At 34.5% G+C, this 23,388-nt stretch overlaps 2 protein-coding genes across 5 annotated transcripts in view; one reads left to right on the top strand and one right to left on the bottom strand.

Annotated features, from left to right (window-relative positions):
- The window catches only part of ARL13B (ADP ribosylation factor like GTPase 13B), a 70,636-nt gene that overhangs the window by 26,994 nt on the left and 20,254 nt on the right, over positions 1–23,388 (top strand). For all 3 annotated transcript variants that reach the window (XM_059164409.1, XM_059164412.1, XM_059164411.1), the window contains 3 exons: positions 17,906–18,011; positions 19,107–19,309; positions 23,017–23,131. In XM_059164409.1, the coding sequence (XP_059020392.1) occupies positions 17,906–18,011; positions 19,107–19,309; positions 23,017–23,131 (424 nt within the window). The remainder of the gene's footprint in view (positions 1–17,905; positions 18,012–19,106; positions 19,310–23,016; positions 23,132–23,388) is intronic.
- On the bottom strand, positions 2,300–13,784 carry STX19 (syntaxin 19). 2 transcript variants are annotated; one of them, XM_059164413.1, is made up of 2 exons: positions 13,526–13,784; positions 2,300–3,230 (listed from the first exon to the last, which is right to left on the bottom strand). In XM_059164413.1, the coding sequence occupies exons 1-2, from the start codon at positions 13,598–13,600 to the stop codon at positions 2,337–2,339; spliced, it is 969 nt and encodes a 322-aa protein (XP_059020396.1). In that variant the 5' UTR covers positions 13,601–13,784; the 3' UTR covers positions 2,300–2,336. The 2 variants fall into 2 exon arrangements, with proteins under 2 accessions (XP_059020396.1, XP_059020397.1); XM_059164414.1 differs by having other exon boundaries at positions 2,300–3,339; positions 13,526–13,783.

Below are 23,388 nucleotides of genomic sequence, written 5' to 3'. Positions count from 1 at the left end.
AACTTCCTTCCTAAAGTCTTCCTTTTGTCTCTACTGGCATCAACTTCACTCTTTGCAGCTGTAGTTCATAGTGAAGCTTCTCAGTGGGTTAACTTCCTAGATAATTTATGCATAAGAAACCTTCAGAGGTTGCCATCCTTCCCTTCCCCACCTGAATGCACTTTATATAAAAACAATATAACAAAGAAAAACCTGTTGGTAGTGTTATTAGCAAGGTGTTTTTGGGGACCATCTGCATCAGCATCGGCCCAGACCTTTTTAAATTTTTGAGGGTGTGGCCAGGGGAATGCTTCTGGTTTTTTTTCACAGGTTCTCCAGATCATTCTGATGCACAGGAAAAGTTGAGGGCTACTGGTGTAGGAGAAAGTGGGTTTTGGAGTCAGGCCTTGGGCAGCTCACTTGTTCTTTCTGAGCATCCATGTCTACACTTGTAAATAAGAATTTTAGTATCTGTGTTGTCATATGAGTTTCAAATGATGCGTTTAAAGCAGCTAATGCAGTCCTTTATTAATGTTCTGTAAATGTGATGATGGATATGAATAGTTATTGTTGATGATACGCTGTGCCTGGATGGAGATGGTTTAGGAGAGCAAGTTTTAAAGTGTCTCATCATATGAATTCAGGCAACGTGAAACTTTTGATTACAGAAAATGATATAATTTAGTAGGTGAGAATATGAGCCCAAGTGCTCATAGTAATTTTACCAGTAGGTTTCCTAATATTGTACCTCTAACACTTAGTAGTTTTTTCTCTTTAAGTAGTAATTTAAATGAAAAAAAAAAATTACTTTTAGTGCCTACTGAGTGTGTGAATAAAATATATATGAAATGTTCAACTAATTAAATATCCTGTTGTTTTGTTGCTTAGGCTAGTGTTTTTCTTTCCTTTTTTTTTTTTTTTTTTAAAGATTTTATTTACTTGAGGGTGCCTGGGTGGCTCAGTGGGTTAAGCTACTGCTTTTAGCTCAGGTCAGGATCTCAGGGTCCTGGGATTGAGGCCCGCATTGGGCTTCTCTGCTCATCAGGGAGCCTGCTTCCCCCTGCCTCTCTGCCTGTTTCCCTGCCTACTTGTGACCTCTCTTTTTGTCGAATAAATAAACAAAATCTTAAAAAAAAAAGATTTTTTTATTTATTTGAGATAGGGAAAGAGAGCATGAGCAGGGGGTAGTGGCAGAGGGAGAGGGAGAAACAGAATCACTGTTGACCAGAGAACCCAATATGCGGCTCCATCCCAGGACCCTGAGATCATTCCCTGAGCTCAAGACAGACACTTTGACTGAGCCACTCAGGGGTCCGTCTTTCTTCCTTCCTTCCTTTTCCTCCCTTCCTTTCTTTCTGTCCGATTTTTAAGTACTCTCTACGCCCAACATAGGGCTTGAATTCACAACCCCAAGATCAGGAGTCACATGCTCTGTCGACTGAGCCAGCCAACCAGGTGCCCTAGAGTGATTCTGATTAGTTTTAAAATATAACAATGAAAATTATATGTGATACATGTGATGTGTTGCTTTGCTATGAATCTTTCTGTGCTTAAGTCTTGCTTTAAAAGCACTATGTGCAGATATAAATACTAATAGAAAATTACTATTTTACAAATCATCTGGACATAATTATGCCAGTGAGTAGTAAATAATACTTAATATTCTCAATTTCTGTGATAAACAGTTTAGGAACAATTAAAAACAAGTGTCAGTAAGGTACTAAATAAAAGATTATAGTGCAAGTTTAGAAAGGACAGAAGAAATTTATTGTTTAAGCAGTTGTCACTTACTGACCCTCATTTTGTTAAGGCATTGAAAGTTAACAAAAATATATACTAGAACTTGATGCCTGAACAAAAATGTTGAGATCACTGATCTCATTTTCAATAGTTAACCTGTGATTTTTAAGTTAACTAACTATACTATTTTTAGTTTAATGAGTGAAGGCTTGCTTTGTCACTGACTTTAGAAGTTTCTGATGTGGAGGCACCTGGGTGACTCAGTGGGTTAAGCCTCTGCCTTCGGCTCTGGTCATGATCTCAGGGTTCTGGGATGGAGCCCTGCATCAGGCTCTCTGCTCAGCAGGGAGCCTGCTTCCTGCAGGCTTTTTCTTCCTGCACCCTCTTTCTCTGCCTGCCTTTCTGCCTATTTGTGATCTCTATCTGTCAAATAAATAAATAAATAATCTTAAAAAAAACATTATTAGAAGTTTCTGATGTTATAGCAGGTAAAGGCTATAGAGGAAAATTATGACTCAGTAGTGATGAAAAGTATGTGAAGATCTATAAAATGAAAAGAGACACTGAAACATGGGACATCTTCATTCAAACTGGAAAAAATGTCTAAAATAGCTTCTTTATTTTGAGCCACAGCATGGACAACACCAACAACACAATACCTTACAAGGATTTCTTTTTTTGTATTTTATAGCTAGTCCAAATTTCTCCTTAGTAGTGTTAACATATTCTTTTGTACCATTCACTATCATTTCAATATTGTTGATGCTTTCTCCTTGTTCCTCTACTAAAAGAGATATCTGAATGAAAAGGTCCCTTAAATCCTTTATTTGGTTCTCCAAATTAACAAGTTCCTTGTGTCTCTGTTCTATCTCCGAGAGTTGTGCTTTAGTGATAGTGATTTCTGTAAGTAAGCTTTCATTAAAAACTTCCCATTTTCCTTGATAAAGCATATCATTTACTTCTTCTTCAGGCATTTCTTTTCCAGCAACTTCAAGCTGACGGAGAATAAATGTCTTGCACTTCTCTTGCTTTGCTGCTATTGTGTCATTGTATGTAAACATAGTTCGCTGAAATTGGCGGAACATCGAAGCATGCTGAGATTTAAGTATCCTTGTCACCACTGATGATGGACCACTTTCAGCCTCTGACTTTTTAACTTCTTTTGTTAAATCATCCAGACCTCTGTTAATGTTTTCTGCTTGTATTTTTATCCCGTTTGTAATGCTAGACTCTCTCTTAAGTAGACTAAACCTTCTCATTGAAGCCACCAGACTTCTCTGTTGTTGCCCAAATTTTTGAACATCATCTGTCAAATTGTTAATACTCTCCTGTAGTTTTTGAATCTCATGTAGGTGTCTCTCAGCTACAGGCTCTCTTTCATAAATAACCGCTTGCTGCAAAAACACCCCTTGTTCTGCTTCTGTAGTCGACACATGCCTCTCTCTAGAGAGTTCGATTTCCTTTGTTCGTTGCTTTAGTTCTTGAAGTCGGTCTTTCATCATACCTTTCCTCTTAAGAAGCAAAAATAAATGTGTCAAACAAATAAGTTTGGCATTTTCTTTCAATAGCAATTGACTTCACATAGCTATGTGTGTCTTCCCGAAAAATCCTCTTAGTTTTCTGAAAAGAGGTTGAAAAATTAGAGAAATCACTAAGAATTTCCTCATAAAGATAACTGAATAGGAAAAGTAATGTAAAATAATTTATAAGTTACTGTGCATCTCGTGAGCCTATTGTGAGTCCTGTTTGATTGACGTAGCTAAGAAAGCAATGATAAAGATACAGTAGCCCCCCAAATAAGTACTTCAGTGTCATGATACTGTCACATAATAGATTTTTGTACATACAGAGGATATATCTTAGAATAGAAGATTTGGCCATATCTTCAAGTTTTAGAAGTAAAAGGACACTCCGAAAATGCCCTTATTAGTAAAAATACTGTTCCCAGTTTATTTGGCCTATGTAATGTTAAACTCCTTTTGCTAAATATGCATAATTTAGTTAAAATCAGTATAGTGACAGGGCAGATTCCATTTGAGGGCTTGAAATAATATAGATAATGTTGAATTTATTTTAAAATATCTGAGGCTTCTAGATGGATTAACATTTAACATAGCTTTGTTTTTTTAATCCATTGCATACATATGAAAACATATTCTTGGTTTGATTATGCTGGTTTCTCATTCTTAGCATTCCTTTCAAACATATCCAGACTTAGAACAAAATTTATATCCATTCATATTAAGTGCTATTTTTTCCAAACAGGAAGATACATAAAGTCTTGTTTTGGGTGCTGATAATATTGACATCATATCCTATGTTGTTAGTTATCCACAGGATTAAATTTGGTGTACATAATTTATAAATAGTGATTTATATACATATGTTTTTTGTATATATATATCAAGTGAAATGAGTAAGTGGGAAAGCAAACTGGTGCAGCCACTGTGGAAAATAGTATGGAGGTTCCTCAAAAAATTAAAAATAGAGCTACCCTATGACCCAGCAATTGCACTACTAGGTATTTACCCAAATAATACAGGTGTACTAATTCAAAGGTATACATGCACCCTAGTATTTATAGCAGCAATATCTACTTCCAAATTATGTAAACAGCCCAAGTGTCCATGGGCTGATGAATGGATAAGGAAGAAGTGTTGTATATGTATATGTATGTGAATATATGTGTGTGTGTGTGCGCACACACACACAATCGAAAGTTACTCAGCCATGAAAAAGAGAAATCCTGGCGGCGCCTGGGTGGCTCAGTGGGTTAAAGCCTCTACCTTCTGCTCAAGTCATGATCTTAGGGTCCTGGGATTGAGTCCCGCACCAGGCTGTCTGTTCAGCAGGGAGCCTGCTTCCCTCCCCCTCTCTCTGCCTGCCTCTCTGCCTACTTGTGATCCCTGTCAAATAAATAAATAAAATCTTAAAAAAAAAAAAAATCCTGCCATTTGCATTGACATGGATGGAGCTAGAGTATATTATACTAAGCAAAATAAGTCAGAGAAAGACAAGTACCATATGATTTCACTCATATGTGGAATTTTTTAAAAATTAACATATTTAAAACAAATGAGTAAAGGGGGGGAAAGGGAGAGAGAGAGAGAGAGAGAGAGAGAGGCAAACCAAGCAACAAACAGTCTTAACTATATAGAGAAGAAACTGATGGTAACCAGAGGGAAGGTGGGTAAGGCAATGGATTAAATAGGTAATGGGGAGAAGGAGTGCACTTGCTGTGATGAGCACTGGGTGTTGTATGGAAATGTTGAATCACTGTATTGTACACATGAAGCTAACATTGCACTGTATGTTAACTAACTGGAATTTAAATAAAAACTTAAAAAATATATTGACAAAGGCAATCTATGTTAATAAAATATTTTCACAGTACATCTTGATTTTAGAAATGCACTTAATAATACCTTTCATGATATTTTTGCAGATAAGAAGCTGTTAGGAAATTACAAATAGTGCATTGAAACACGCATAATATCAGTATAAACCAGAGAAAAATCAACCAGTATTACTAACATTATGTTGTTATGCTATCGGGCTTAGTGTTTAATATGCTTAAGTAAATATTTTTGTCGGTAATTTGGATATTGTCACAGATGGCATACTTATCAAATATGTTGATGGCAAAGAATTTGGAGTGATTTTCAGAATGTTGAAGTACAGAATTGGGATTCAAAAATTAAAATAGCACAGAACACTATACTAAAAGTAACAAAATTATGTTTAACCAGGGAAGATGTAAAATATTGCAACTAGTTGTTTAGAAAACATCTATAAAATGGAAGATACTGTGTTCATAGCGGTGCTTAGGAAACTTACTGGAGATTTCTATCAGAATAATCATGCTTTCATGAATAACAGTATCATGTCTAGACTGACTAAGAAAGATGACTCTAGGCCAGATGACTCTAGGCTATTCAAAGCAAGTGGAAGAAGGACTGTGTTAAGTTCTGATGTTTTGAGATGAAAATTCATAAATTGGAAATTTCCAAATGGTCAGGGAAGGATGAGATTGGAAGACCATAGTACAGAGAATCGTTGAGAGGAATGGAAATACTTGTCCTGCAAAAGAGATGTAGGGAATATTTACAGCTATTTTCTGAAATGTGTACGTCTGTATATATAAGAGGGATTAGACTTATTTGGCATTATTCCAAAAGACAATGGATGGAAATTACATGAAGAGAGGTTTGATTTAGTATAAAAAAGAGTTTTTGAATGGGTAGAGTTGTCCCAAGATGGAATAAACTGCTTCATGAGTTAATAAGCTTGTCATCGCTGGAGGTGTTCAAGATTCTTGAATGATGACCCAGTTGAGAATGTAGAAATGAGGCCTGCATTGCACAAAAAGTTAAACCAGTGTCCTAATAATTATTCCTTTCGCTTTAAAGGGCTAATATTTTGTCAAAGAATTATTGAGTCCTACTATATGCAAAATTTTAAATGCTGTAGTATTTATTCAGTAGTACCTGTACTTGAATAATTTATTCTCTGAGGGGAATTGGACAGTATATAATTAAATAGGTAAACGAGACAATTTTAGATCTTGGTAGATAATTAAGCAAGTCTTCTCTAAGGGGGTATTTGCTGTGAGACCTAAAGTTGAGAAGACGAAGAGCCAAGGAACACTGTCTGGGGTATAGGAGATGGGGTGCCAAGTCAATGAATGGGATTCCAGAAAGAATCCTAATAAGTTAACTAATCAATTTATGCATTTTTCTTATGGGGAAATTGAGAATCAGAAAAGTTAAATGTCTTACCCAGAGCTTGTTAGTAGTAGTACTGGTTAAATAATGTCAGATTTCCTGGCTGTTAGACCAGTGCTTTTCCTGTATAAGATATATAACAAATTTCCCAGAATATATATATTACATAAAGCTTGGATCATGTACATGCTCTTTTGTGTTGAGTATTTTATTAAATATCTTATGACTGTGTTGGTATTGATATTTAAAAAACACTCAAAAACATTGGGAAGTGATTATAGAAACTTTTTTTTAGGTGGCAACTTTCTGAAAGCAGAATTAGCAACCATAATTTACTATATACCTCTGATAAAGACTGATTGTCTTTCCAGTGTAGAGGGAGGTTGATACTAATTTCAGTTAGCTTAATGATTTATCTTGAATAGTTCCCTACTCTTTGTTTGATTTAGTGTTATTTATTACTTCCTTATCTGTATGCTCTCTCTGGCATTACTTTATTGATTCTGAAAATAATTTCCTCCCCAAAGTCTTTAAGATGTCATGCTACTTTTGTTATAGCTGTAAACTTTTTCTTTTTTAAATTGGCTTTTAAATATGATTTTTAGGGGCACCTGGGTGGCTCAGTGGGCTAAAGCCTCTGCCTTCAGCTCAGGTCATGATCCCAGGGTCCTGGGATCGAGCCCCACATCGGGCTCTCTGCTCAGCAGGGAGCCTGCTCCCCTTCCTCTCTCTGCTGCCTCTCTGCTTACTGTGGTCTCTGTCAAATAAATAAATAAAATCTTAAAAAAATATATTTTTATTTTCCTCAAATTAACACATACAGGCAGTTTAAGAAGTCAAATCACTGCACAGGTTGTCAAGATAAACTGCTGATATCTGCCTGCCCCACCATATCTCATTTCCAGTTCCCCATTCCCCAAGGCAGTAATTTTCAACTCCTTAGCTCTATGTTGCTTTTAAACTCTCTGTTTCTAAGTAATTTGTCTATGTAGGTGTTTCTGCTTTTTCGGTTCTAAATATTATATTGAATCTCTGCTGTGAAAGATATGGATTTAAATTTCTTTTAAACACCAAGCCTTCCCTCAGTTTTTCCTTTCAAAATAGTTATATCATAATTTTTGGTTAGTCAGTATTCTGTGTTTACATTATCATAATTACACATTTTCCTAGTTCATATATTACGTACGCCAGAGTCACATAAGGTACTATGGTCATGTTTCCTTTCTCAAATAATTTTTTTTCATTGTTTCTTGGCCTTTTCAGTGGATAGAGTTAGGAAATGTGTACTTTAAGAAAGCTTTTCATTGAAATGTTTGCATGTAATGAGAAAATGCCCTAAATTCAAATGTATAGTTTGATGATTTTTCACACGTACATGTAACCACCACACAGATCAAGAACGATGTAACTTTTAAAATTTCTCTTGAAGATGCTAATTACCTAAGTTTTTCAATTGCCTCATTTTGTGTGTATGTATTACTAATTCATTCTAAAACTCTTCAGCTGAACTGAAAGTATCCTCTCAATATTTAAATATAGTAGGTATTCTTTTTATAGTAGGTATTCTTTTTCTTTTATTTCCTTTATATTACTATATCTTTTGAGACTTCTTTTCCTGGAACCATCTAGTATGACCTGATTTACCCCATAGCTCTTGCGTTTAGATATTTTTCTCTTTTGTGTATTATCTCCCAATTCCCACTTCCTCATCTCTTTTCTTGGTTTATTCTCTTGATTTTGAGGCATACCCATAGTTTTCTTTCAAAACAAAAATGTAGTGAAAACTTGTATTTCTGAAAGTGTTTTTTTTATTCTACCCTTAACACCTGAATAATATATTTTCTGCAGATATAATTCTTACTTGGAGATTATATTCCCATAGAATTTTGAAAACGTTTTTGCATTTTTATATAACATCCTTTGTTGCCCTTAAGAAATCTACTATCAGATTCCTGGTATTTTATACAGGATCTTTTATTTTCTTCCTTTCATGAAAGTCTTGGCCTTTTCTTTTTATTCTTGGTGTTCTGAAATTTCACAATAGCATGACCTGGGGTACATCTTTTTGCATTAAAATTGCTGGAAATGTAGTTTTTTTTTTTTTCAAGTTGGAAATTTCATGTGTTAAGGATTGGGGGGGTCCTAATTAAAAAAAAAAAAAAAATCTCTCTTCCATTTTCTTTGTATTCTTTTCTTTGAAATTCCCCTTATTTGGATGTTGACTTTCATAGCTATTCCTCTTTCTTAGTGACTTGCCAGAGGCAACACAACTAAAAAATGGCAGAGCCGTACATTCAGATATAAGCTTACCTGGTTGCAAATCTGTTCTTTTTTTTCCCCATTCTATAGTGAATAGAGATAGATTATTCTAGTGAAATATACAACAATAAAGCTGATCTGTATCAAATATTGTATTAGTGTATAAATACTATAATCAATTAGTATAAATTACTGTAATACTAAAATAAAAATGTTCTTGCAGGAGGTAGTATATCAGAGCTAAAATAATTATCCTGTTTGCAGCTTTATTATGACCATTAATGTAATTAGACCAAATTAAGCACTTTACAGTTGAGAAGAGGAAGAAGATTTGGTTCTGTTCGCATAGACCTGTGTTACAGAAAGTCTTTAAGAAATTTTAAATCCTATCCTTGGTACCATGTAGAGATGAGGATTTTTATATTTTGTTTTGGCTTGTAGTAATAAGCTGAGATAAGAGAGATAAGAAGTGAACTATACTTCATTTCTGTATACATACACAGATTTCTGTTTTCTACTAACTTGTTAGTATGAATTCTTATAGCTACAATGTATATACTATGTGAGACATAGCTATGTTGTTTTTTGTACTTAAAAAATAATGACTTGTGTTCTTGATATGTGGGGAAAAAAAGGAGTTAAAGTATTAGGGGATCAGATGAGAAATATAAGAAGGTACCAAAACAAAACGAATTCTGATTTTTTTTTTATTCATGATAATTAAGTCCTGTTTAATGTTTCTATAGGGTTAAGTAGCTTTTGGTACTGTCTAAATTTAACGGTTCTCAAGAACTACAATGTCCCCAGCTTTGTTCTTGGTTGCATGGTTTAGAAGAAATCCTGAAACAAGCCCCTCTAGCATTTTTATGCCTTGGATAGATCTTTTCTCTTTTTTTAAGTTAGAAACAAATTATCAATGCCATCAAAAGCCTTTTTCCCAAGCATCATAGTTTGAAAAAATTTTTAAGGAACAGAATATTTCAAATTGTTATTGTAACACTGTGTGCCCTTACAAAGTGCTTTTGGAAAGGTAAATTTTACTGTCACTGATTTTGGAGATCAATGTATTTGACTCTCAGCCTTGTAAAAGTTGTCTTTTCCTGGGTTTCTATTCTTGAAAGAATTGTTTCCCAGAGTACCACACTTTCATATTTGAATAAAAGGTACTTTAAGGAATGCTTTAAAAATATATTGATAGTATTTTTTATTCATTAATGTTGATAATTTTACCAGAAAAAAAAAAAAAGTAAAACTTCCAAATCTGTTTCCCTGTAGATCTCAATGTGTTACTAATATTAAAGGAAGAAGTCAGATTTTTCAGTGCTATGTATCACAGCACGCATATTATAATAATGTTTATTTGTAATTAGCCATACAGTTTATACTGTGCTCATCTTGGTTTAGGGATCCAGTGTCTTTGTTTACTTCTTTTGAACGTTTAAAGTGTATTTATGTTAAAGATACTTTACATTATTAGATTATTTCTCATTTCTTGGGAACAAATTCCTTTGTTTGTTGTGGCCACCAACTGTTTCTTTGGGTGGTGGACAAGTGTATTTTGTGAACTTTGTCAGTAGTTTGCCTTCAGTGGGTGATTACATTATACAAGGTTGCCCTGAGTGCTCTGCATTATAGATACATTCTTAACCTATTTTTTGTGTTTGGCACTACTAGGCCCCTTTGGAGCTTGCCCAGTTTAGGCCAGGTAGAATAAATATGGGCTTGATTTTTCTTTAGTGATTTCTATAGCTCAGATAATGTATATACGGGTCTGTTCTCCCCCGCCCCCGGCCCCCCAGTGATTTTTGGAGCTCCAGTGAATACCACCTTCTCCTAGAATCTTGGACAAACCAATGGCTTTTTAACTGTATATGGACTATATTCTATTTTTTCTAGTTTGCTACTTCATCTGGGAAGCCCAGTTTTAGTCCCCTCTTCTGCACAAACACTAAACCCTGGCCCCTAAGGGAAAGTATTTGCATGGAGTTTGCTTTAATTCCTACTTTTCATTTTGACTATGAACATGTTCCTTTTTCAGTTCTGGTATCTGGAAGTTTAATTTCCTTACTTCAGATATAATGATGGAGTTTTAAATTTTATCTTTTTTTCCCCTTAATATTAAATACTTTTATATGTTTGTATAAGAGGAAGGTATATCTGGGGGCACCTGGGTGGCTCAGTGGGTTAAAGCCTCTGTCTTCTGCTCAGGTCATGATCTCAGGGTGCTGGGATCGAGCCCTGCATCAGGTTCTCTGCTTGGCAGAGAGCCTGCTTCCTCCTCTCTCTCTCTGCCTGCCTCTCTGCCTACTTGTGATCTCTGCCTGCCAAATAAATAAATAAATCTTTAAAAAAAAAAAAAGAGGGAAGTATATCTGTGTATCTTGACTGAAAGTCATAGGTGATTATAGAGATAACTAATTCAGAATGTTCCTTAAATCCTTGTTAGTCTGTTCAAAAATGGACTTAATGTAGGTACTCATGTACACTTACATGTTATATATAAATTGTATTTTCTAGTAGGTGCATGCTCATAACTACATGCATGACTATTTCCATCTTTTTTTTTTTAAAGGTTTTATTTATTTATTTGACAGACAGAGATTACAAGTAGGCAGAGAGGCAGGCAGGAAGAGAGAGGAGGAAGCAGGCTCTCCACGGAGCAGAGAGCCCGATGTGGGGCTCGATCCCAGGATTCTGGGATCATGTCCTGAGCCGAAAGCAGAGGCTTTAGCCCGCTGAGCCACCCAGGCACCCCAACTATTTCCATCTTAATTGCTTAATCTTATAGCTTCATAAAATAGAATATTAGGCAAGGTGAGATATCAAAGCATGTTAGAATTTGAAAGTTGGATGGAGTTCATGAAGCCATAAAGTATAATAGCTTAGGCTGCATAAAATTGATGAGACCACCATTGTAAGTAATCTTTTCTGTACCTTAAATTTATTTTCTTAGTGTTGGAAGACTTCTGTCCAAATATGAATCTTTCAGCCTTTTTAACTTACTCTATTGCTATACAGTTTTGAATTGTACTATTAGTAACTGACTTATCTTTGAGCTTAAACACAGTATTTGCAAAAAGAAAGAAGATTAATTTATAAATATGGTAATCAACTTTGGAAATTTGTTCTAGGAAACAGAAAAGTAAACCCTGTATGACTCAAAAGTTTCTCCACCCTATTACAAACAGGGGACATTCCCAGAAACAGACATATGAATAAAAATTACCTAATGCTTTAAGAAATATGCCTTGGGATAGATATGACAGATTTATGGATTTTTTTTCAGTAAGACATTTCTTTCTATAGTTAACTATTAAATACAATATTTTAATAAATGTAACAGTTTTTTACGACATAAAATGGAGTATTCTTTTGCTTTTATGAATGGAGACAACTTGTAGTATTTTCCTAATTCAAGGTAAAAGCAGCTGTTACTGGAAAAATCACCTCTTTTGCTACTTAAATATTGAAACTAAAAAACAGAATTTGGCAAATTGCGTATATTCTCTCAAAGCTTAAATTATCTGATATTTTTTGTAATGCAGTCTTTTTTTTTTTTAAAGATTTTATTTATTTATTTGACATACAGAGATCACAAGTAGGCAGAGAGGCAGGCAGAGAGAGAGAGAGAGAGAGAGAAGAGGAAGCAGGCCCCCTGCGGAGCAGAGATCCCGATGCGGGGCTCCATCCCAGGACCCTGGGATCACAACCTGAGCCGAAGGCAGAGACTTTAACCCACTAAGCCACCCAGGTGCCCCTATAATGTAGTCTTTTAGTGCTTTTTTTATTCTACTTATTTGTTGTAAATAAGTTGTTAAATTAACTTCCTTAATGCAACAAGACCATTTTTGTTTAAATACTTAAGAATTCTATAATTTTGAACTTTCATTTATCTGATTAAGTTGTGTGTACATGAAATGATTCTTATATTAAATTTTAAAACTACATAGCCATGAAGATAATATGTTATTGGTGTATCACAGCCAACTTTCAAGTACACCCTTAAAATATTATTTTGAGTGACAAGGAGTTATTAAGTTCTAACATTGTAGGAATTAAAAAGTAACTTTAAAGAAATATCAAAAAATAAAATAAATTTTGGTTAAGCTTCTATATATTGCATAAGTTTGAAAGTATCAGACCTACCTATATATATGTTGCATTTAAATAATGCGTACTTAAATTTTTTAAAGTGTCAAATCAAATATATTTACATAGAATTTTATAATTTAAGTACTTTTAATATACTAAACCATTAAAAATATGAGCATTTTGATATTTTTACTGTAGTCCTTTTACAACAAAATTATTTTCTACTTTCTTCCAGTTTAAAAGATTTTTGGAAACAGCAATGAAGAAATTAAGACCTTATAGAAAATTACCTTAACTTTAAAAAAAAAAAAGTGCATGTGTGTCAAATTCAGGCATAAGCTTCTTTTCACAGTTAAATGTAAAAGTGTTCTCTAAAACAAGCACAGTATGACTAATTTATAATCTGTCTACAAAAGAAAGAATTTTAAGTTTGTTTTTAGCAGGTCTGACTTTCTCATGTTTCCAAAACGAGAAGTTATTTTTTTAAAGGAATTAAAAAAAAAACGTTGATTTTTATTACAGTGGTTTATTTATAAGAGCTCTACTTAAATATGGAAACTTATTCAGTATATTAGCAGTATAAATTAACAGTTCAGCTACCTGCTGCCTGGTCCAACTCTGAACAAACCAGTAACTTTAATTATCTATTGAGTTATTTTAAAATGTGACACATTTCAGTCTATGGATGTTTTGCATTGAAAAGTAGGAAAAAAAAAGAGTAGTTTATTTACCTTTGTCTTGTTCTTTTTGTTGCTTTCCACTTGGGGTATTGGAGTCCTGCCCTTAAGAGAAAAACTGAGTATCATCTATAATGTTTCAATCAATTATTTAAGCCTGTGTCTTATGATTCACAGGCCAATTTCTGTATGGTTTTCATATCGTTAATGTAATTGAAAGCCGAATAATGAAGTCAAGTAAGTTAGACATAAAGTTGTCCTTTTGCTGTTGGTATCAAATGAGAAGAACAAATTGCTTACTTCACACCTGGAGAATCCGGTTTTGCCAGTTAGCCGCCCATTCTTGAGATTAAAGGAAGTTCATTTTCATTGGAGCTAGCTGGTAACAGGAAGTCCTTGTTAAACTGCCTACATAGAATATTTGGCACAGTCTCTGTAATTCCAATTCTGTATTATATATAAAATACATTACTCACAAAAAAAGGTGATTTGTATTTAAACAGAGGTTACTTTGTTTTCTTTAGGTATCAAAACTTGCTAAAATATACAGAATTTAGAATAAATAAGAATGGAAACAAGCCTGGTATAAAGGCTTTTTGTTCCGTTTACTTTAAAATGATTGAATTCTGTTTTATTTTAGGAAATCCCAAAGGCTTACTTCATGAAATATCGAATTTCAGAACTACAACAGCCAGAAAAGAGCTTGTCTTTAAACCTTCCACCCTTTTCTTTTTACTTATATCTGCTATTTTTTTAAAAAGATTTTATTATTTGTTTCTTTGACAGACAGAGATCACAAGTAGGCAGAGAGGCAGTCAGAGATAGAGAGAGAAAGAGAGTGGGGAAGCAGGCTCCTTGCCGAGCAGAGAGCCCAATATGGGGCTCGATCCTAGGACCCTGAGATCATGACCTGAGCCAAAGGCAAAGGCTTAACACACTGAGCCACCCAGGCACCCCCCCCCCACCCTTTTTAAAAGATTTTATTTATTTATTTGGCAGACAGAGATCACAAGTAGGCAGAGAGGCAAGCAGAGATTATATCTGCTATTTTAACTTTAAAATAATTTACTTGCATAGTTTCAGTGCCGAAAACCCCAAGTTGTGCAGCAATCTGTGATACTGTTTATGATATCAGTATACAATTCAAAATTAATTTTTACCAGAGTGAAATATTTATAAAAAGTATTAGAAATGAAATTTATCTCATGGTACTAAATATCCTTACCTTCCCTTTTTTATTGTCTGAGTTGTTATGATTTAAGAGTATGAGGAGGTACTTTGCTATAATATCTATCAAAATAACATTTGCATTTATTCTTTGATTTAGTGGTCTTACTTCCTGGAATCTGTTCCTGAAGTAAGAAATAACTCCTTCACACACTTGTTTTTCACAGCACTTTTTATGAAAACAAACCATTGGAAACAACCCAAAAGTCCATAGTCCCCAAATTATATACTTTAAAATACCTTTTCCCCAATATACATGTTTATATTTTCAAAAAGGAATAGTGAGAGGATGAACTAAAAACTTATGAAAATTATTACCTAAAAGAGAATGGAAGAAATAGAAGAAAAGGGACAGAGATGAAAAATAGTTCTGATTGTACCTTCTTTTTATAGTTTTGAATTTGGAACCATATAAACATCTATCTCTAAAAGGCAAAAGAAGCCTGAAACAAATGAACCCGGGTACATATCTAGGTGGTGGAATAGCCAGACAGAGAAGGATTATTCCAAGTAATTTTAAAACTAGAGTATTTTGACCCATGCATCTTTTGTGGGATCTATCTTAGAGACAAAAATAATCACAAAGAGATCTTGGCCTGAATTTAGTAGGATTTTTAGTAATAAGACTGATGTTGTTATGTTAAAACTCATATATGTTGTAAGATAAGGAAATAGTTAATGTTCATGTTATTAGGAACTGTAGTTTTCAAGCATTAGAAAAGAAGAGACACAATTAAGCTAAGTAAAACGTAAGTAATATTTGATTTAAAATGGAAAAATCAATATGGGCTCATGATTTAATTTTTTTTCTTTCTTACAAAACAACATTTTTCCTAGCTTTGTTCACTCATGGTCTAGAAGCAATGGCATTAATAGCAATAAATGCCCAGAGTCCCCAGATTGTGATCTTTAAAGTACCATTTCCTTCCTTACTGAAAAGAATCAGGACTCTTTAGAGAAATTGATGATTCCAGGTCTGGGACTTTTTTTTTTTTTTTTTTTTTAACAAAATCTAAGAAGCTATCAAAGCCTATTGGAGTTGCACCAAAAGAACACAGGAGCTAGTTCAAAGGGGATTCCCACTGACCAAAAATGGGTAACTTTGAGCCTCAAACATACAATGACTGTAATAAATTGAAACACATTAAATACTTTTTTAAACCTGTGAGTTCATAATGATATCCTCTCACAAACCAAAGGAAGCAATTTGGAGGTTAATAGGGCATCAGTTTATTCTTATGAAAACTAAGAAATGAAGGCAAAGGATCAAAACATTTATGTTGACTTTCGTTTGAATCCTATTTAAGTAAGACCTACCAAGTAGTTGATGAAAGCTTACTTTTTTTTTTTTTTAACAAAATCCAGCTAGTAAATTCAGAGGGAATATAGAACTAGAAAAATCATGATTTTATAAGCTCTTATAAAATAATGAAATTAAGCAAAGGTCATTAATGGATGTTAAAATCATTCGATGAAAGAAAGTTTAGTGGGGAACTTTATTTTGGATGAATCAATCTGACTCCAGCCAAATCCTCTGATCCAATTTAAAATCACTAAATGTTCTATAACTAGATATTCTATGCCTTCTCAGTATCAGCACCATCTGTGAAATATGTTTGTCAAGATTTCAGCTTGAAACTCATCCAGCCTATATATCTAACTGCAGATGTCACAGCTACAGATGTGCATCTGACTACAGATATAGGAAATATTGGGTATGCATGTTAAAATGACCTTATAAGTAAGATAGTTAGATCTTAAACACAGGAAATTCTGTAGAAATGGTACTTGTTTTCAAATAAATGTCATGGAAGGAAATGTGGTGGTGGTGGTGTTGCAGGGGTGTAAGTGTTGGGACTGGGGACAGTATTAAAAGAATACATTGTAATGTATATCTTGTTTGGATCTGAATTTGGACATAACATTAGAAAAAAGATTGAGTAATGTTAGTTTTTTTTAGGTGTGATAGTGTATTATGGTAATTTTTAAAAATTTTTAAATTTTGGGGTGAAGTAACATAACTGGGCAGGAAAAGTAGAGGATCTGTAGATGAACAACAATGGCCTAATGTTGATAATGTTTAAAGGTAGGTGATAAGTTTTCATTAGATTTATTGAATAATATATTTTTGCCTCCAAAATATCTATCAAACCCTGAAAAGACAGTGTTTTATTTAAATCTCTGCCATCTGATAGGCAAACAGTGTTATTTTGTAGTAATTCCTATTTTTTTAAAATAACTTATTTTGGTTTTTCATTTTGTTTTCCCCCAATTTGTTCCTAACTGAACATCATGGTTTTTATGCCCAATGCTACGCCCAGTAAATTCAAAGTGACCCTACCTCTACAGTAAGTTGCACATTTATGTGGACCCATTCACACACTGAAAATACAGATGAGCTCATATATTACAAGTTCAGTATAACTATCTGGTTGTTTAAAACATGATACAGTTTGTATTTTAAAAAGATAAGGACATAATTAGTGTGAGAGTTAGAACTGATGGTTCTTTTTGTAGTTTTTTGTTGTTGTTGTTGGCCTATTGAACTATTGTTTGTTTTCTTAACACTTCTTGTTAGTTGATTTTTGCCTTTTTTAGGCCAGTTCTTACAAACTTACTTTAGCAGTAATAAATCAAGAACAAATAATGAAACAGATACTACAATACTTTTTTTATAACTTTTTTTAAAGATTTTATTTATTAGAGAGAGCGCACAAGTAGGCAGAGAGGCAGGGTGATAGAGGGGGAAGCAGGCTCCCCACCGAGCAGAGAGCCCAATGCGGGGGCTCAATCCAAGGACCCTGAGATCATGACCTGAGCCAAAGGCAGAGGAAAATGCACTGAGCCACCCAGGTGCCCCTACAATACTTTTTTTAAAAAAGATTTTATTTATTTGAGAGAGAGAGATTCCCCCTAGCATGAGCAGAGGGAGGGGCAGAAGAAGAAGGAGAAGCAGACTCTCCCGTGAGCAGGGAGCATGAGCTGGGGCTCAATCCCAGGAACCTGGCAACATGACCTCTGCTGAAGGCAGATGCTTAACTGACTGAGCCACGCAGGTTCCCAGATACTATAATACATTTTTGAACCAGTGTGTTCTGTGATCAATAGGCTTAAAAATTTGGAATAAGAAGAACATAATCAAAATAGTTTTAAGTGGCTTCATGATTATGTATTTGCTATAAAACTACTTCATTTATGTCTCTCTAGGTTGGCAAATAAACAAGACAAGGAAGGGGCTTTAGGAGAAGCTGATGTGATTGAATGCCTATCTCTGGAAAAATTGGTCAATGAACACAAGTGCCTATGTCAAATAGTAAGTTTTGGGGTTTTTTTGCCCTATGAGATATGTTCAGCATAGTCTGGTTTTTATGGAGGTGATAGGCAATTAAATGGTAGACAGCTAACAAAATAATTTATCAGTGTCTTAAAATATTTTTTTTTTTTACCCAGGAAATCACATTCTCACTCTTCTATTGATATTATTTGCTTGAATGTAACATATGGTTTCTGTTTAGTTGTTACTTTCATAAACTTTCATGATTTCAAAGACTAGATTTGCTTTTTTGTTTAAGATATTGCTGATAGGACTTATTAAGTTATACAAACATGTCATGCTATAAATTTTGTAGATTGGTAAAGTATAAATACAAAATTTAATGATGGGAGAGGTTATAATGAGTTTTGAAAAATTGTATCAGGAGAGTTATCCTACAATCTTACGAAAGGTAGACAGAGGATTTAGTTGTTCATTCTGGTTTCAGAAGATGACCAATAGGCCGTCAATCTTAAAAGATATTTATTGCTGTAAATTCCCTGGCATATAAGGAGTTAAAACTTTCTGCTTTTTTGTTGTTGCTGTTGTTGTTTTGTTTTGTTTTTTTAAGTAGGGGTATTTTTCCTTTGGCAGAACACTTTTGTCTTCCGGTTTTTTTTTTAAAGATTATTTATTTATTTAGTCATGAGAGACAGAGAGAGAGAGAGAGAGAGAGAGAGAGAGACAGGCAGCGTCAGAGGGAGAAGCAGGCTCCCTACAGAGCAGGGAGCTGCGTGAAGGACTTGATCCTAGGACCCTAGGATCCTAACCCTAGTCAGTCTGTGGACTAAGCCACTCAAGTGCCTTTCCATGGAGTTTGTTTAAAATTATAACTAGCGCTGTTGACTTCTTGTGTCATAATGTGTCTTACAGTTTACAGATATAATCCATAAATATTTCACCTTATAGGTACTAATGTTTTATTAGTGATCATTGCAAAGATGTCTTTTGTAAATTAAATAAGCAGATGCTTCATATAATTAACTTAATGATTAGTTTTGATTTGCTGGTAATTATACTTAATGGCTTATGAACAGATATTTGTGGAGAGCTTTTAGTTTTAATCTTTGAGCCAAACGAATTGGTCTTTTTCAGGAACCTTGTTCTGCTGTCTTAGGATATGGAAAGAAAATTGACAAGTCCATTAAAAAAGGCCTTTATTGGCTGCTACATATCATTGCAAGAGACTTTGATGCCTTAAATGAACGCATCCAAAGGGACACAATGGAACAGCGTGCTCTTGAAGAGCAAGAGAAACGAGAAAGGGCTGAACGAGTGCGAAAATTACGGGAAGAGAGGCAAGTAGATTTATTTGTGCCACAGCAGATGTGCAAAGTAAAGAACATCACAGCTTTAAGAATAACTTTATAGTTTTATCTATTCAGTTTCCTCTTGCTATGTGAAGATACTAGGTAAAGATTTTATTTCTGTGGATTTTTCTCTATACAAGTTTGGGTGGTAGGATTCTAATTTTCCTAGTGGTGTTATAATAGTTAAATTTATTCCTTAGGTACTATATACCAGAACTTGAAGATTTTTATCTCTTCTTTTGAGTACTGTTGGTGTAGTGGTTCTCAATCCATGGGGTGATTTTGCTTCTCAGAGGACATTTGGCAATGTTTCGAGATATTTTTTACTTGTCACATGGGGTAGCTGGAGTGCTACTGGCATCTTGTGGGCAGAGGCGAGGGATGCTGCTAAATATCTTGTAATGCACAGGACCATATCCCACACAAAGAATTATTGGGCTCAGTACTTCAATAGACTGAGAACTCCTTCTTCAGTCTAAGCAAAGATAGAAGGTAAGCTGTTAGTGGATCTGTCAACTGAAGCAAAATCTGATCTTCTATATTAGTTTTGTCAGAAAGCAGATTAAATTGCAATATCTCAGTATTTTAAAATATGTTGCTTAAAATTATTTTAAAAATATAGTGCTTGAAAGCAAACTTTTAAATGGAATTTAGCAAACTCTGAATTAAAAAAAAAAGGATTATATAAATTCTACCATAAAATTATAATAATCTGAATGTGTAAGAGAGTACACAGATTTGATTAGAAGTTGAGTTTAGTAAATAATGCCATGATTCATCTTTCTTTCTCCACTGGATTGTTATGAGTTAGGGGAGGGGAGAAATGAAAAGATATCTGTATGTATCCCCCCCCGCTATATATATATGTATTTTTTTTTTTTAAAGAGGGAGGGTATAGGGAGAAGCAGAGGGTTAGGGGTAGAGAGAATTCCAAGCAGGCTCCACACTCAGCACTGAGCCGGATGTGGGGCTGGATCTCACAACCTTGAGATCATGACCTGAGATGAAATCAAGAGTTGGAAACTTAACCAGTTGAGCTGTGCAGATGCCCCAAAACGAAAAGATGTCTTTTTTTTTTTTTAAGAGGGAGGGAGAGCACAGCAAAAGCATGTGCACACATGCATACATATGCATGAGGGTGGGGGAGGGTCAGAGAATGAGGAAGGGAGAGAATCTTAAGCAGGTTCTGTGCTCAGCATGGAGTCCAGTGCGATGTGGAGCTGTTTCTCAACCGTAAGATCATGACCTGAGCTGAAGTCAAGCATTAGACACTTAACCGACTTAACTGGAGCCCCTAAAATGAAAAGAATTTTGAGTGAGTTCCTGTAAGATGCAAAGTTGTCTTCCATCTATATAATTTTGGCCTCCCATGTGCTTTTAACATAGTTGTAGTTTGGTAGGCAAGAACCCACTAATTACTCTTGGTGATGGCTTTGTGAGATGCTTCCTTACACTGCTGAGGAAGTCCTCTGATTACTGGTATCTTTCATTTAATTCAGAGAAAGGACTTACATCTTTTTTAGAGATGACTGTCCATCCCACGTGCTCAGTAATATGAGCAGATCATTCATCTAGGTTTTTCTTGATATTAGTGGGAGGTTTTAGTAAATGTGAGAATCTTTGGTTTTCTCTATCCTAGTGTATCATGTTTTCATGATACAAAGCTCAGTATAAGTCATTCAAGGAGATATACCTTTTATTTTCTGAAGACTTTTTTTGCTTTTCCTCCATTAAGAACGCAAACAAAAAGAACCAAAAAAGAAAAAAGAGTTAGATAAATGAAGTCTAATGTTTGTCTTTTTTTGTTGTTTTTTTTTTTAACCTTTTGCATAAAGATATTCTAGATCTTGTTATGGCAGGCTTTTCTGTTACCCATTCCTCCTTTCTCCTAGCCATGTAACTTGTGGTCTGAGCCCTGTCCTATTGAGCAAAGAGACTCTGTAATTAAAAGTAAATTGGCATTTAGAAAAGAGTTATTAAAACACACATACACACACACACACACACAAAACCACACACACACAGAAAAAAACCCATTTTATTTAATTAAATCCAATGGAATAAGTTCAGATATTTTTGAAAAACAGTAAAACATGCTGTTGTTGGTACCTGAAAATAGTATGTCAGTACTAGATTACCTGAAATTATGTAGGAATAAATGAACAACATTAAGAGCAATTACTGTCTTGTAGGTATGTTCATTTACAGAGTGCATTTACATACAGAGTGCTTTGTCTACACAACACTATGAAGTAGATGTTTTTATCCACATTTATAGGGAAGCTGAGACTTAAAGATCCAGATAGAAGTCCAGGGTCACAGAGGTAATAACTCTTAACTCTTGGCTTCCTTTGTTCAGAATGAATGGATATATCTTTCCATAATAGAACATAATTAATAAATGTCATAGTATTGAGCATTCACATTATCATACTTACAGTGTAGTTGCAGATCTACAGTACTTATTTTTCTGTCTTCAGCTACTTGTTTTAAAAAGTAATTTATTCTTCATGCCTGGGGCAATGTTAACTATAAATAACAGTGATAGTAAGTGTTTCAGTAGTAACTAATCTGGAAATACTTCTTTAATCTAAGTGATATTGGGTAATTTAGTTTTATAGTTTCTCTACTTTTACACAGCAATGATTGTTATCCAGCTCATTTGTGACATGTAGCTTGACACAGCCCTGAAGAAGGGTGTTAACTAGAGAACTTATTTATTCGTTAACATCAATGAAGAGGCTGGTGTTTGGGAGGGAGGGTAGTTGAGGAATCGATTATATAGAATATATAGACTGAAATTAAGAAGTCAGTCAAAAGGAATGTTATTTTTGTCAGTATTTCTTTTTTGTGTTAATTCAAAGGATCAACTATGGATTATTACTCAGCCATAAAACATAATGAGATCTTGCATTTGCAACAGCATGAATGGACCTAGAGGGTATTATGCGAAGTGAAATAAGTCAGACAGAAAAAGACAAATACCATGATTTCACTTACATGTGTAGTTTAAAAACAAACAAAAAACAAAGCAGAAACACACCCATAAGCACAGAGAACAAACTGATGGTTGTTGGGAGAAGGAGAGGTGGACAGGCAGAATGGGTGAAGGGGAGTGGGAGGTATAGGCTTCCATTTATGGAATGAGTAAGTCAGGATGAAAAGTATAGCAGAGAATATTGTAATAGTGTATGGTGACAGTAGCTACACTTGTGAGCATAGCATAATGTATAGACTTGTCAAATCACTATGTTGTACTTCTGAAACTAATGTAATATTGTGTGTCAACTATACTTCAAATAAAAAGTTCAAATGAGTTGGGAGAGGGGGGTGGGGTTATGGACATTGGGGAGGGTATGTGCTTTGGTGAGTGCTGTGAAGTGTGTAACCTGGCGATTCACAGACCTGTACCCCTGGGGATAAAAATATATGTTTATAAAAAATAAAAAATTTAAAAAAAAAAAACAACCACCATTTTGCACCAAAAAAAAAAAAAAAGTTCAAATGATAATCTTTACATGGGGCTAAGAGGTCTATTATCTGCATTAGGATTTCAGAAAGTCTCTAAGTAACTCAAAACCATCTCCAGATGTTTAACTTACTCAATTTAACAGCCTTAAACCTATTGCAAGTGTTCTTAAGCATGGTTCAGCATTTTCTCATAAGGTATTCCAAATTTTTCTCTCAAACAATAGAGAACAAAGAGAGCGAGAGCAGGCGGAACTGAATGGAACCAGCAGCCTAGCTGAGTTGGACCCTGAACCAATTATCGTTAATCCTTTCCAGCCAATAGCATCTGTCATCCTTGAGGTATGGACGGTGGCAAATGTAATTTTTATAACTTAAGTTATGAAGTTGGAAGTTGAGAAAGGAGGCGGGAGAAGTGTTTTACCAGAGATAATTTCTAAAAGAAATTAAATGGATTAATTTTTCTTCTTCTTAAAGTTCGCTTTTTGATCTAATATGAAAAGGAAAGCTGACTTCTGAATTAACTGAGAATGAAAATGAAGATTGAATGTAGAAACTGTCATTGTTACTGTCCAGATAAATCATTTTTTGGTCACTTA

This window comes from Mustela lutreola, chromosome 2, assembly GCF_030435805.1.
Source record: "Mustela lutreola isolate mMusLut2 chromosome 2, mMusLut2.pri, whole genome shotgun sequence".
NCBI lineage: Eukaryota > Metazoa > Chordata > Mammalia > Carnivora > Mustelidae > Mustela > Mustela lutreola.
The sequence above is the reverse complement of the archived record's forward strand: the minus strand, read 5'-3'. Positions and strand labels throughout refer to the sequence as shown.

Coding starts and splice junctions, on each gene's coding strand:
- STX19 (XM_059164413.1), bottom strand. CDS start 13,600: ATGATACTCAGTTTTTCTCTTAAGGGCAGGACTCCAATACCCCAAGTG. Junction 3,231..13,525: donor ACAAAAAGAACAAGACAAAG/GTAAATAAACTA, acceptor TTGCTTCTTAAG/AGGAAAGGTATGATGAAAGA.